Raw genomic sequence first — 14,757 nt, 5'->3', positions numbered from 1 at the left:
ATTCTTGAATTTCAATCATCCATTAAAATGACTTTCAACATACCAAGTGAGTGTTTATGACCGATGAAAAACTGTAGGTAAAACAATGGACTAGGTCGATCAGCTGACAGCTTGTCCTAGTTACAGTGTACTTCAAAACAAGACGAATTATCAACGATACATATTATTATATGGTCATATGCTAAGAAAAAAATAATAATCATTATTGTCATGATCGAAGATATAAAATTATAAATTAGATGACATGATTTATTTATGTTTTTAATTAAATTGCAAACTTTGAAATGAGCAAAAATGATCTAGGGCCTATAATGTAAAAGTTAAATACATGATCAAAAATATTCTTTTGGTCAAGTAATCATACAATCATTTCATAATATTTATAGATAAGTGAACAAACCGTAGTTTGCTCTCGCCACTTCAAACCTAGTGATATTAAATGGACACCAGTAAGAACCACATTGAAACCGGGATCTGTACCTTCGATTTTTCATTGGAAGGCAGATTCCAACACTCGACGTCCAATTGTAAAACATCCCATTCCAGAAAAAAGACCAAAGCAGGAGTTTGATGATGAAAGAGAGAGACCCGATGAAACAGATTCTATATCAATGTCAAATGAGGATGGGTAATTTTGATTCATGTGAATTGTCCAATTATAAAAGTTAAAAAATATGTGATGCCTAATATTATGATCTGCTGTACACTGCAGTTTTATTTACTTGTACATATATTTGCAATTTTACAAGCAATATCAATGCTTAATGTATGTGTGTATCTATCATTAATGTTAATTTAATAAGTTTTTGTGTGAATATACAAGATAATTTAATTGTTACCATACTGATATAGTGCAGTGCACAGATCTATACTTCATTTTGTGTTGTATTAGTTTAAATATATTTCAGGATATTGTTCACCAAGTCAAGATATCTATTTATAACATGAATCATTCTCGGAATAGTTAAGCTGTTGCCAAACTGATGACTTTATAATATTCAGTTTGCAATAGTTATCAACTGTTTTGAATGGTTTACCTTACAACTGCTGCTGGACAGTAGGATGCTGGTCATCATTTAATTGTGGGAGGTATGTTTTCTTTTAAATGTATTAAATAGAAACATTACAGTTTCAGTATGTTTTATTACCTTCATTATAGTTCTCCTCCTCCTGATGAAATGCAGAGAAAGATAGTGAGAATCGAAGAATTAGAGGCTTTGTTACAGAAGAAGGATGAAGAAATAAGGAGTATACAACAAAAGATGGAGATAGAACGATTTGGAATCCAACGTTTTTCAAATGACAATTCAATGATACAATTCTACACAGGTTTTACATCAATGGCTATGTTTTCAGCTTTCTTTGAATATGTCAGACCTACTGCAACCTGTATGAACAGCTATTACTATAAATCCTGTGATAAATCCAATCAGCAGATCACAGTCAGCAAACAAAGAAGCATGCTTTTAATTGATGAGCTGTTCATGTTTGTGTGCAGAATAAAATGTGGTCTTATGGCACAAGATTTAGCAGTCAGGTTCAATTGTCATGTGTCAACAGTTAGTCGCAAGATCATAACATGGGCAAACTTTTTGTATTTCATTTTAGGCAGCATGAATATCTGGTCTAGTAAGGAACACATTTATGAAAAAATGCCCCAGTCCTTCAAGATGTTCTACCCCTCAACTAGAATCATAATTGACTGTACAGAGATAAAAACCGAGCGCCCATCATCCCTAGCACTAGGATCCAAATGTTATTCAACGTATAAGAGTTTCCACACATGGAAAGGGCTTGTTGGAATTGCTCCTCATGGGGCTCTAACTTTTGTGTCTTCTTTATACACAGGGTGTTTGTCAGATGTTGAAATTACAAAATTATCTGGTCTTATTGATCTTCTAGAAGAAGGCGATTCAATTATGGCAGACAAAGGGTTCGTCTTAAACAAAGTATTAGAAGGGACAGGCATATCTGTCAATACTCCACCATTTCTTCTTAGCCAAGGTCAGTTTTCAAAGCAGGAAGTAGAAGAAACACAAATAATTGCCAAGCTTAGAATACATATTGAACGACATATTCAGAGGTTCAAAGAATACCATCTATTTGATGGTGTCATCCCCTTAAGTATGACAGGTACAATTAATCAGGTATGGACTGTTGCAAACATGTTGACTTTATTTAGAGGTCCTCTTGTTAAAGACTGGTGCAAATGAAAAACACTGAAATTGTAAATGACATGTGTACATATGACAGTGCATGTATAAGAATACTTCAGATACACGTTACAACATGCATTTTCCCTTTTCTAATTCAGAGGAATGGTATTATGTACATCTATTTATACTTAATCATTACAAGAATTATGATGTATTACTTATACAAAATGTATATTAATTTTAACTTTTGACATTTTCCTTTCAATAAATTCATGACAAGTGAGGGTTCTTGCACTTCATTTCCCTTTTACGCCCCTGTACTAGAAGATTAGGGGGCTCATAGTGTTTGGTCTGTCTGTCTGTTTATCTTCAAAAACTTTAACCCTGGCCATAACTTGTAAACTTTCATATTTCACATGTACATACCTTGTGACCAGACCTTTGTTTGGTACCAATTTTTTTTATGTCATGACCTTGACATGTAGTTTGTCCTACCTTTGAAAAACTTCAACCTTGGCCAAAACTTTTGAATGCTTAGTAAAAGGGCTTTCATATTTCACATGTGTATTCCTTGTGACATGACTTTTTTGGCACTAGAATTATTTTGCTGCCATATGGGGACATCAGTGTTTCACAAATATATCTAATTTTTATTTTATTTTTAGTGAAGATTATCATTATTGTGAAAATATTCAAAGGTCAGTGAGGTTTAAAAGACAAAGCTTTTATTCAAGAAAGTGATCAAAATAGAATGAATCTATCTTGTTTTTCATGTCTTGCCACTCCTCCTCATCAAACTCGATAACCTCCAAGTGATTTTCATCACAGAGCCACACAAAGACGTAACACCAGTTTAGACCAGTCACTGCAAGTTACATCATGACTTGGTAGAAGTAATTATGATTTTTTTTTCAGTCTCCACACATCTCCAACTTTAGTCAAGATAATAATAATAATAATAATAATAAGACCTTTATTTAACCAGGATTACATATTTAGCGATAACGCTAGTTTTCAATATGGTCCTGCATATAACATACATACAGACAAATATTAGTAAAATAAACACAGATTAAAAGAAGTAGAATACATATAAACTTAAGAAATAATTATGAATGTAAGATAAATAGAATACAAAATGAAGCTTAAAAAGTATGGTGATAATCTCTAAGATAATTTCTCTTAAAACACGCAACACTCGTTGAGTTTCTTATGTTTTGATTCAAGGCATTCCACACTGTGCTCCCTGAAATGCTGAAAGATCTTCTATAATATTCTGTTTTTGCCCTGGGTATATACAAAATATTTGAATAAGAATTTCTAGTTTGCCTCTGACTGACTTCTGATACATATTTAAAAACATTTAAATAATCTGGCATTAAACCATGTAAAACTTTATACACTAAAATGACTTTTCTATAGACAAAGTAATCTGATAGAGGCAACCAGTTAAGTTCTGTAAACATGACATTAGATGGTGTTTCAAAATTTCTGATGTTAAGAATTACCCTTGCAGCTCGTTTTTGCAATATAAAAAGCTTATTCACATTTTCAGCATTTCTTGGATTGCTCCATATAGTACAACAATATGTAAAATGTGGAAAAATCATAGTATTAAAAATCTTCAGCAGCGCATCGTTTGACATAAAATATCTTATTCTTCTTAAAATGCCAATTCTCTTGGAAATCTTGTTCATAAGTGATTCTATATGACTTTTCCAGGACAAAGTTTCATCAATAATAATACCAAGTAATTTTGACTCCTGAACACATTCTATGACATGGTTATTTATCACTAAATTTAATTTTCGATACTTTGATAATTTTTGTGCCGATCCAATAAGCATACATTGAGTTTTAGACAGGTTTAAGCTTAATTTATTTTCCTTAATCCACATTATACTGCGCTGAAGATCTTCATACATCTTTGACTCAATATTTTCCACTGACTTATCTGTTACATCTTGTGAAGTATCATCTGCATACATATTTACATGAGAATGCTTCAGTGCTTGTTGATAGTCATTAATATACAGGATAAAAAACAATGGGCCTAAAATAGAGCCTTGCGGAACTCCAATGGTTACATTTCTTTCCTCCGATAAATTGCCTTTCCAAATAACTCTCTGTGTACGATTTGTTAGATATGATTTAAACCATTCAAAAGTATCATTGCATATGCCAAATGACTTGAGTTTGTGTAATAAAACCTTGTGATTTATAGTGTCAAATGCTTTCCGTAAGTCTATAAAAATTACACCAGTAAGTTTACCTTCATCAATATTTTTAAGCCATCTATCTACTAGAGAAATAAGAGTACTTTCACATGAGTGTTTTGGCCTAAAACCAGACTGACAATCTGTAATTAGAGAATTTACTGACAAATACTCATAAAATGAATTAAAAACATGCCTTTCTAAAATTTTGCTCACACAAGGTAAAATGGATACAGGCCGATAATTATTAACTAGACATTCATCCCCTGATTTAAAAAGTGGTACAACTCGTGCCTTTTTCCAGTCATCTGCACAAGTACATGAAGATATAGAATAGTTGAAAATATATGCAAGAATATCACATACACTGTTTGATGAAAGTTTTAGAAGTTTGACAGAGATACCATCCAAACCTGTTGCCTTTGATGCAGACATACATTTTATCTCATTTTCAATAAATTCTGCAGTTATACCTGGTATTGTATAAGAATTTTTAGGCATTTGTTCTTCAACTGTAGGTAAAGTGTCATCAAAATGTTTTCCTAGCTCATGACCAATGTTACAAAAGTAATTATTAAAACATTCGGCAATATCCTTTGTATCTTTAAAAATTACGTTATTGTCCTTAAGAAATGTACAGTTTGTATTCGTTTTCTTAGATGGTAAGAATTGCCTAAGTTTGTCCCACATGTCCTTGGGCTTGTTTTCTGCCTGGGAAATTGCTTCCTCAACAAATGCATGTTTTGCCTCCCTGATCTTTTTCGTCACCCTGTTTCTTGATGTTCTGTATAGGTTCCACGCGTGATCATCATTACTCTGTGTCGCCTTTTTAAAGAGGTGTTCACGACAGTGCATTTCTGTAAGTATGTCATCGTTTATCCATTCTTCTGAACGTGAGTTAATTCTTCTTTCTTTTAGAGGAATGTGTTTATCCACCACTTCAAAAAATTTAGAATAAAAGAATTGCCACATAGTATCAATATCCACCATTTCATATATGGGACTCCAGTCAATAGTGTTTAGTTCTTCTTGAAAACTGCTCTCATTTAAGTTTTTAAAATTTCTATATTTAATATGAACGTGACTGTTTGCACCGGCTCTAATTTTACCATTTACAGCGTAAATCAAGTTGTGGTCACTTAATCCTATTGGGAATACTCCTGATGAAGAAAACTTATCCGGACTATTTACATAAATATGGTCAATTAAAGTACTGGATTCTTTAGTCTCACGTGTAGGGTTTTTTATCAGTTGCTGAAATCCAATGTTTTTCATGATAGTCTTTAAACGCTTTGTCTTGTACTCATCCACATTGAAATCGCCCATAATTAGAATATCTTTGTGTTCTGCTATTAGTTGTTCAATCCGCCCCTCAAACTTCTCTAACCAATCTACTGTGGAATCTGGAGGTCGATAAGATAAAGCACAGGATGTCTTAGTCGACTGCCCAATAGAAATCACAAATTCAAGCATTTCCAAATCATCCATGATTTTTATGTTTGTAATGGTAAATTTTTCTTTAATGTAGACTAATATTCCACCCCCATTCCGGTTTCTATCCCTCCTCAGAATTCTGTAACCATTCATTGATATTTCAGAATTTTCTATTTTGTTGTCCAATTTACTTTCAGTCAAGGCCAGAACATCAAATGCACCTTTACGTAGCATTATTTTGATTTGATCCAATTTACTTAAAATTCCTCTCACATTCAAGTGTGCATATAAAATTCCCTTAGGTACAGTTTCCAAAAATTTCTCAAGAGATTGGTCAACATTAAAGCCAGTTGAAATTTCACTTATACAAGAGTCACACAGCCATTCTACCTGATTAGGAATTTCCATGGTTTGGGTTGTAGTTTTCACTACCTGATTACATCCAATACAGTGAGCATTTATGGTCTGTTGAGCTCCTTCTGGTCCTGGGTTTAAATGGACATCGTTTGATAAAAGTAGACATAAAAATCCTATATAGTGAGTAGTCCTCACAGAACTTCTTGATTTCGTTGAATGCTCCATAGATAAACTTCTTGTTAAAATTTCACGTCCAAAACAACATCACTTTGAATTCAAAATAGGCCATCTAAATCCTGGTGTATAAGTAAAATCCTCCTCTAACTCTTGGAAGAATAAAACGGTAGTCAAGTAGTTGCATTCTGACAAGGGTTTTACAGGGCACTTGATCTCAAGCAAGCCGTAAGGTTGATTCATGGTGGGGTTGTATACCTTCCGATCAGGTGTAGCAGTAAGCCATGGAGCATAAGGGCTAACTACAACTCCACATGGGTATATGTTGACATTGTTATCTAGTAGCTGCAATTTAGATATAAAATTAAATAAGATTTTGAAATATAGCAATTATCTAAAAGGTGCATTGAACTAAATAGAATGTTAAATGCCTTTGATCTTTTGTATACAATAGTGATGGTATGGGGTCTGATATCAAACTTAAACTTACTCTAACAAAGGCGTCAGCAGCAACTGCCTCAAATGACAACCCATGACGCATGCTCTCTGTAACAACTTTTCTTGTTGTCTTCAGTCTTGCAGTTAGAGGTTCATAGGCTGTGAAAAAGATTGAATGGAAAATGTTGGGATGTTTGAATTTATATACATGAAAGGTGAAGATAACGATCAATGACAATGATCATAACTCCTATAACGAATACCAAATAAAGAGTCTTCAGAACATCAGATGGAATGAATTTCAGGTTTGCAGATTTCATATGTGCCAGAGTGAATAGGAGACCAGTAACATGACCACAGTGTCCCGACTGTCCAATCGTGCAGGAACAACGGCTACTCTCCACACATGGTCCATCTAACAGAACAATCTACAAATGGGACAATGACAACATAAACAAAACACTTCTCTGAAAATAATTTACTAATTCAGTCAATCAAATAATATTATTATAATATGTACACAAGTAAATATTGTAATATGTTTGATATATTTATCAATAATGGAGTGTGTTATATCTGGCAGGTAGAATAAGTTTTGACAACATTGATTTCCCCGAATTTTCATAAGCAAATAAATTTATATTGTGTGACTACCCCCCCCCCCTCCTTTTGTGGTATCAGTATCAGAATGTTAGCTTGAATTTATTTATAATGGATTACAATCTTGAGATAGTGATACCTGCCTGTATAGAACAAAGTACAATAGGCTATCATATCACAAACAAGTAATTTTCACTTTCATATTTACCTCGATATCATGATTCATGAGGCGATTCATTCTTGCGCTGGGATCTATGGCATTTCCCCTTCACAACACATCCATTCACAGCATTGTGAGCTAAATTGTTTGAAAATACAAATTTGATGAGTTATTTGATTGATGGTGATTATTCATTAAACATGAGATTTAATGTAAGAATCTGTTTCTTTACGTTCGTCGTGTATTTTTAAAAACAGCTGATTATCAATTCATAGGAAAAGGCAAACGAAGGGTTTCCACTTACTTGTAATGTTAGTCACACATCTCTCACAGAAATATTTATATCCTTTGGATATTTCCTTTTCTCCAAGGCTTTGGCTATCTCTTTTGACAAATTTCTCAACGAAGCCGAACGTGAGATCTGGAACGATAATTAAATCGCGCGTAGCAGACGCTTTTTTCTCCTCCATTTTCTATTTTTGTTTTCACTCGATACGACCTTAGCCTCGTTTTGAGTTTGATATACATATTCATTAGATCTCATTAAGAAAGGAGTATAAACACGAATACCCGCATCGATATACAAAATATCGCAAGACAGTGATTGATCAAATGTCAACAGACGTAAGTCTTTCTGCTTTGATGTTTATATAACATTCAGTATAATAAAACAAATATTGTATGTAGTTGAGGGTAACATTGAAAATGTTCACCCCTCGAGAAACCATTGTCAACTCCGTCGTCTTAATGAGGAGTGAACATAATTATGTATTGGGCGCACATGTAAAAATTCAAAAATATTGAGAACAAATTCGGATTCAGAATAAGATGATCTGTTTAAAAGAAATCGACATATGAGCCCTTTATAGAGTAACAGACCGGGCTATCATTCACATGATGGATTCTACTTGTATTGAATAATGATAATTATTTTGAAAATATAATTGGATCAACCAAACATACTGACTCACTAAGCATGGAACCGTTACATTAGCATTTAGTTATCTGTAATTGTGGGTTATTGTGAAACGAAATACTGCGTTCAACTGTTCCATTGTGTACTATTAAATATATATCCCAACATTCTCTAAGTCAAAATTTTTGAAGATTTATTTTATTAAACTTGATAACTGTTTATAACAATTTTCGCTACCCCAAATCAACACACCACTTAAAAGTAAAACCTATAAGACCTTTCTGTTAATCTTCTGTTGCTACAGAGGCAGTATTCCCACTATTGCACCGCACTTATAGATTACTTATTGGACGGTTCCCATTATTTTGACTTACTGGACACAGCAGAGGGTTACTAATGACTGACTGACAGCTGGATAATGAATCTTGGATAACAAAGGATGACATCAAAGAAATGCTAACCAGTTTTGCAAACAACAATATTAATGCCCAATCTAACTCAAACAGAATGATGAAATTTGCATATGTATTCTAATTCAAATTTCAAAAGCACTAATTCCCATATATTTAGGTAGATACACCTGGCCTGGAGGTTATAAAACTTTTATCGTACTCATACTCAAACTCAACCATTTTTGTTTTGGGTATAACTCTGAGCAAGCTTTGAAACATACTCGAAAAATCTTGAGCATGTACTCCATTTGAGTGTGAGAATGATTTTATAAAAGTTTTATAACCTTCACTTTTGAGTATGTGTACGATTTAGAGAACATAGTTTGAGTCTGAGTATGAGAATGTTCTCAAAAACGTTTTATAACCTCCAGGCCTGGACAATATTGAGCAAACCCCTGAATGTTCATCTGGATATTATTTACATGGAGGAATTTCAGAAATGAATCCCTGAAATAAAGAAACCCAGAATTGAATCACCAAAATAAAGATACCAATCGCCCAAAGTACAATTACTTCTGATGTTTGTGTACAACGATGGCGTTTTCGAGATATTAATTACTAATATACAGTCTAAGAAATTCAAATACATGTTTTACTATTTTCAGCATCAGCGAATGATTGATTGTATATTGTTTAACGTCCCTCTTGAGAAAATTTCACTCATATGGAGACGTCACTATTACCGGTAAAGAGCTGCAAAATTTAGGCCTATGATCGGCACTTTCGGCCTTTGCCCAGGGATGGTTTTTTATATTGCCGCACCTGCTGTGACATGGGACCTCGGTTTTTGCGGTCTCATCCGAGCGGTCCGCCCCATTTAATCGCCTCTTACGACAAGCAAGAGGTACTGAGGACCTATTCAAACCCGGATCCCAACGGGAAGGAATGAATAATTAGATCAAATCTTATCATCGCAATCTTGATAACAAAGATTTTATAAGTGCAATTGTTATGCCGAATAGTTGACCAAAAACGGTTGTTCAGAATTTCAGATTTACTTCGAATGTATATTTAAAGGTAGTTTCTGTTCAGTTCAACAAATTAAGGGCATGATTAAGATTACACGTACTTTCTTCTCATCAAACGCACTAGTCAATAAACACAATTCACTATTTGAAAGACAAATACAAATACAAATACAAAAAAAAATAAAAATAATAATGGTCCGATTTCTTGGACATTGCCAGATACATTTTAGTGCAACCTAAATTTTGTAACTCGGCTGTGGACCTTACCACTTCTTTACAAACAGATGTAAGGTTCAGCGCTAGCAACAAATAGTTCGTAGACTGTTTACATATTACGCGTTTAAATGCATAATTCCTGTAAAATTTACTTTTCTACCGTCGGACAATGGAGTATGTAAAATAGAAAACGCCCAAGATATCACTAGAAATACAAACTAATGTCAACAAATATATTTCACACTATTCAAAAATTCCTACACGCATACAGTATACAGTATATCACTGATCATAACATACAATGCAGGTCAAAAACACGGTGTCACGCAGAATGAAAGCGTGAGCCTAAAAAATAGTCGGTGGCTTTGAAAGTGCGGTTTCTGTGTATTCTATAGTAGTTGCGTGGACCTTCCAAATCCAAAGATAAATATAGATGTACCTACGTGTCCACAACCGGGAAATCAAACGATTGGCAATAATAGTAGTACCGTCAAGTGATTTGTTACAGCGTCAAATTAAAGCGAACCCTAAATATCGTGAATCGCCATCCATTCAATGTTAAAGTGGCTGCATTCATTGTCCACTTTAATGATAATTTTTTTAAACTCGACAGTAACTTCATTTTAGTATGAAAACAACCAGCCACGCAGTTCAAGCTTTTCCAACTTGCTGTTATAAATGAAATCAAATATCATTATTTTAGAGTTATGGGTCTTTTTAATACACATTTTTCTTTAGGTCGCGACTAAGCAAGCGTCACCTGATAGACGTGTACCTCGTGTGTAACAATATAGAAATTAGGAAATATGTACATGTAGTGAATAAAATGTCAAGTTAGTTTTCCTTGCTAAATAGATAGATTAAATGATTTTACTGCCTGTTAGATTAATAATGGTGAATCAACTTTCCATGTTATCTGATTAATTCTTTTAGACTTTTACATTACTCATTGTGTAGAATTAATCGCACTCACATTCAAAATGCACTTCTGTGTCGATTAATATAATCTTCATTATTAATACACAAAGTTGAACCCATTATTTTGTCAAAGTTAAAGTTGCTAAATATTGCTCAATCAAAAAAGGGGGGGGGGATTAAAAAATGAATTTCTTGATATTCTGTTCATCACGTTGAATGATATGAAAAAAACTTGATAGCTATATGCATCAGCTACTGAAAGTTTAGTTTTGATATAAACTTATTAATTTATCACATCTTAAAATAGAAAATTAATTATTTCTACGAATTAAATAGATGAAAATATATTGTCACAGCCAACTATCCCGCGACGCGGTTTCTCATGCAAATACCATCAACAATTAGCTTCACAAAATAGGCAAGAGAATATCATTAATCATAAACATGGACGAAGACCAAGTAAAGGCGTTGAACCTGGCCTTAGATACCATATTTTCAATATAACTGGCCAAGCCGGTTGTGGAAAGACTTACAAATGCACAAATATGATTAAAAACCCCAGAGCGTTCCACGGTTTGGTAGGTAATTTTTCATGGAAATCCGAAAGAACCATGAAAGAACCATTGACACTGCTCCACATAACATTCGTTTTTGAAAAGGTGTGACTCTATATAAACAAAAAAATTCATCCGGCCCTTTCATGTGCTCAGATCCAAATTTGATCATAAAAAATGAAATAGTATATTATTATTTCTTTGAGTACATGTACTTTATAAAAAGAATCAAAACTTTATACTATAAGAGTAATCAAATACCATGCCATCAAGTAGCACTTGTGCATGCATCGCACACATATATGTTTCTTGTCTACAGTGTGCATAATAATGATAATAATAAGTATTAAAAACAACTACCCTCCTCTAATCCCCATATCCTTTTAGACCATAATCAAACCTTGTTCTGTTTTGATCTAACCTTCAACTCTACATTTTGTCAACTCCATTATGCTCCAAATCATAATCAAGTCAGTGTCTACAATACGATTGGTTGGTTTTTCTTTTACGTCCCGCTGAAAATTTTTCACTCATATTAAGACGTCACCAGCTTTAGGTGAAGTACAACAAATTTAGACAAATGCTTAGTGCTCAGGACCGTAGCAGTGAGGGTTATTTATCGTGCCAACTCTTGTCGCGACACGAGACCTCCGTTTTTAAGGTCATATCCGAAAGACCCATGATTCTCACTTCTAAATGCTGAGCGTTTGGTGAACGAGCAATCACCGCCTATTTTAACGTCTTAGGTTTAACGCGGTCGTGGCACGAGCGGGGCTCGAACTCATTACCTTCCAATTACGAAGCGAAAGCTCAATGATAATTAAAGATATTTGAATGAAAGGTGAAGATAACAAACAGTTATCAATCTCATAACTCCTACAAGCAATACAAATTAAAGAGATGGGCAAACACGGATACACCAGAGGTGGGGCCAGGTGCCTAGGAGGAGTATACATCCCCTGTCGACTGGTCACACCAGCCGTGAGCCCTATATCTTGATCAGGAAAATGGATTTATCCGTAGTCAAAATCAGTTTGTAAAGAACGGACTATCACTGATATGAAACACCTCAGACAGCATTTTACCTAATGACAAGTTGTTTAGGCAATCTACATCGTTACAACGACCATACAATTTTGATCAGTATCCTGTCTGGATTGAAAAATTGATCATACGCAAAACAAGCTCGTGTGTATCGAATCATTTGAAAGACAAACACCATATACAAGTGACATTTGAATATTGCTGGATAAATTGACGATGGAAAAGCTGGTCATTCGGTTTGTTGAGTTGTTAGTTTGCCGTTCATATCTATGTTCAATAAAATATATACATGTATGTATGAGGCAGATGTGGAATACTCTGTGGTGTATTTCATTTTGAGTTTACTGGGATATATGGAATCGACATATGAAAATGATTATTGCTCATAGATAAAATGTCGATATATCTAAATGTCGAGTTCAAGGCCTCTTAGTTGTTGGTAGACCTGGTCTCCTAAGACTACGAAGATATTGTAAATGAGGATCTCCGTCACCTTTTTAATATCAACTGCAGAGTACTTGTGCGTATAATCAGAGTGGTGTTTAGATTCTTAGATTCTTTGAATGACTATCACTAGATATGATTATTTCCTTTTTCTATTTTTGTTGAAGCATCTATCTATGATGTCAAAAAGCGTAGTCTTTAATTTATAATAAGGAATGGTCATGTAAAGTGTTGCAACAGTCAAACGTTTTGACGTTGTTGATTTAAAGACCCAACTTTAAGTTAACACCCCCAAATTGTTAGCCGTCTGTCAATCAAACATTTAACAATATATCTCAGGTGGAGTGACATCTGCAGCTAGAGCTACCCCAGAGAGGTGTTTTGACAACAATAACAGCCAGACATTCTTTAGATCTTGAGGAAGCCCTGTATTCTAGGGTTTTGATAGCATTGACTTGTCCACAACTACTATTTTCTTAAAATTCAATTTTTTTTAAAAAAGACCCCACGAACAACACAATTTTAATATAACTGTAATTTCCCCCTCTATATACATGTATTATAAATTACAATATACATGTACATGTATAAATTACACGATCAGAAATCAAACAATAATTTGCCCATTAATTTCTAAAACTTGTAACTTATTGAAATAATTTATAGTATCAATTTATGATAGTTCTATATTTATAATAGAAATTATTCATTGAGTCAATGACTGAGAGTAAAGCAGAGAAAGAGGAGGTGGTGTCTAGCCACAGGGATACAACCATTATACAAACACTATTGTAGACAGCCCTGAGACCCTTCCTGTGTACATCAAAAGTATACACTGCACCCTGGTCTCTTGACCAATAACAATAGATGAGCTCCGCCCACATCCAGTGATCCGTGAAGCAACCGTACGGTATTATTTTTGGGTCTTTAAGAAAAAAATAGCGATTTCAAATATACTAAAAGTGTTTAGAATCTTTAGAATCCAGAGTTAATTTACACCACTTCTGACATGTGTAGTCCCACAGTACGTTTGAAGTTCTCCTTCACAGTTGTCAATATTTTCGTAAGGAGATATGCGGTTAGTAGAACACTTACTGGATCCAGCAATGTATCTTTGTTATGTTTTTGTGAAGATTAGGAATCCAGTATAGGTACAGTCACTGATATTCACTCCTCTCACTGACGGGGATATTAAATGTGTCTAAAACTGAGCATGATTTTGAAGAACTTCATTCCTTGAAAGGGCAGTTGGAATATAAGTACGATTACCAAATGTGGAATGGAATTAATGCCAAATTCGTTTAAAATACGGTTGTAATAACGAGTCTTACAAACAAAGAGAATATCGTTACAATCTTTGTCAACTTGAACCAAAACATATTCCTCATATACATGTACCTTATATGATTTTTGTATCACTTCTGATATACTAAACACAGAAGGATAGATGGTATGCGCTTTTTGATGTGTGAAATACATGATTTTCATATTCCTCTTATGCTCTGTATCCATCCTGACAAGGTATCAATCTCTTCCCTCTATATTTAGCACATCGTCTGGCATACCTTTTGACAGAATTCATAATAGAGATGAAGGTCTGTCGCTAATTGAAAGCCCGAGGTTCTTCGACTTTGGGACCTTTCTAAAATAAGTGATTCAGGTCCTCATTCATGCTGTAAAGACTTGGATTAAAAAGTAAGTGACAGACAG

The 14,757-nt window shown here is 34.1% G+C and overlaps 1 protein-coding gene and 1 long non-coding RNA gene across 2 annotated transcripts; one reads left to right on the top strand and one right to left on the bottom strand.

The window, feature by feature from the left end:
- The first annotated feature begins 506 nt into the window (after positions 1-506).
- On the top strand, positions 507-2,862 carry LOC130049626 (uncharacterized). Its single transcript, XM_056147490.1, has 3 exons — positions 507-628; positions 1,160-2,133; positions 2,822-2,862. Exons 1-3 carry the CDS (start codon positions 612-614, stop codon positions 2,860-2,862), a joined length of 1,032 nt encoding a protein of 343 aa, XP_056003465.1. The 5' UTR covers positions 507-611.
- Positions 2,863-6,523: 3,661 nt separating this feature from the next.
- LOC130049459 (uncharacterized) lies at positions 6,524-8,071 on the bottom strand. The gene is made up of 4 exons (XR_008797969.1): positions 7,584-8,071; positions 7,039-7,203; positions 6,828-6,934; positions 6,524-6,682 (listed from the first exon to the last, which is right to left on the bottom strand). It is a non-coding gene; the product is annotated as an uncharacterized LOC130049459 (long non-coding RNA).
- Positions 8,072-14,757: the final 6,686 nt, after the last annotated feature.

Source organism: Ostrea edulis, chromosome 8 (assembly GCF_947568905.1).
Source record: "Ostrea edulis chromosome 8, xbOstEdul1.1, whole genome shotgun sequence".
Taxonomy (NCBI): domain Eukaryota; kingdom Metazoa; phylum Mollusca; class Bivalvia; order Ostreida; family Ostreidae; genus Ostrea; species Ostrea edulis.
The sequence above is the reverse complement of the archived record's forward strand: the minus strand, read 5'-3'. Positions and strand labels throughout refer to the sequence as shown.

Bases quoted from the DNA above. Each gene is read 5' to 3' on its own strand.
- LOC130049626 (XM_056147490.1), top strand. The intron at 2,134-2,821 runs GTACAATTAATC...TTTTATTTTTAG, and splicing joins CATCCCCTTAAGTATGACAG to TGAAGATTATCATTATTGTG.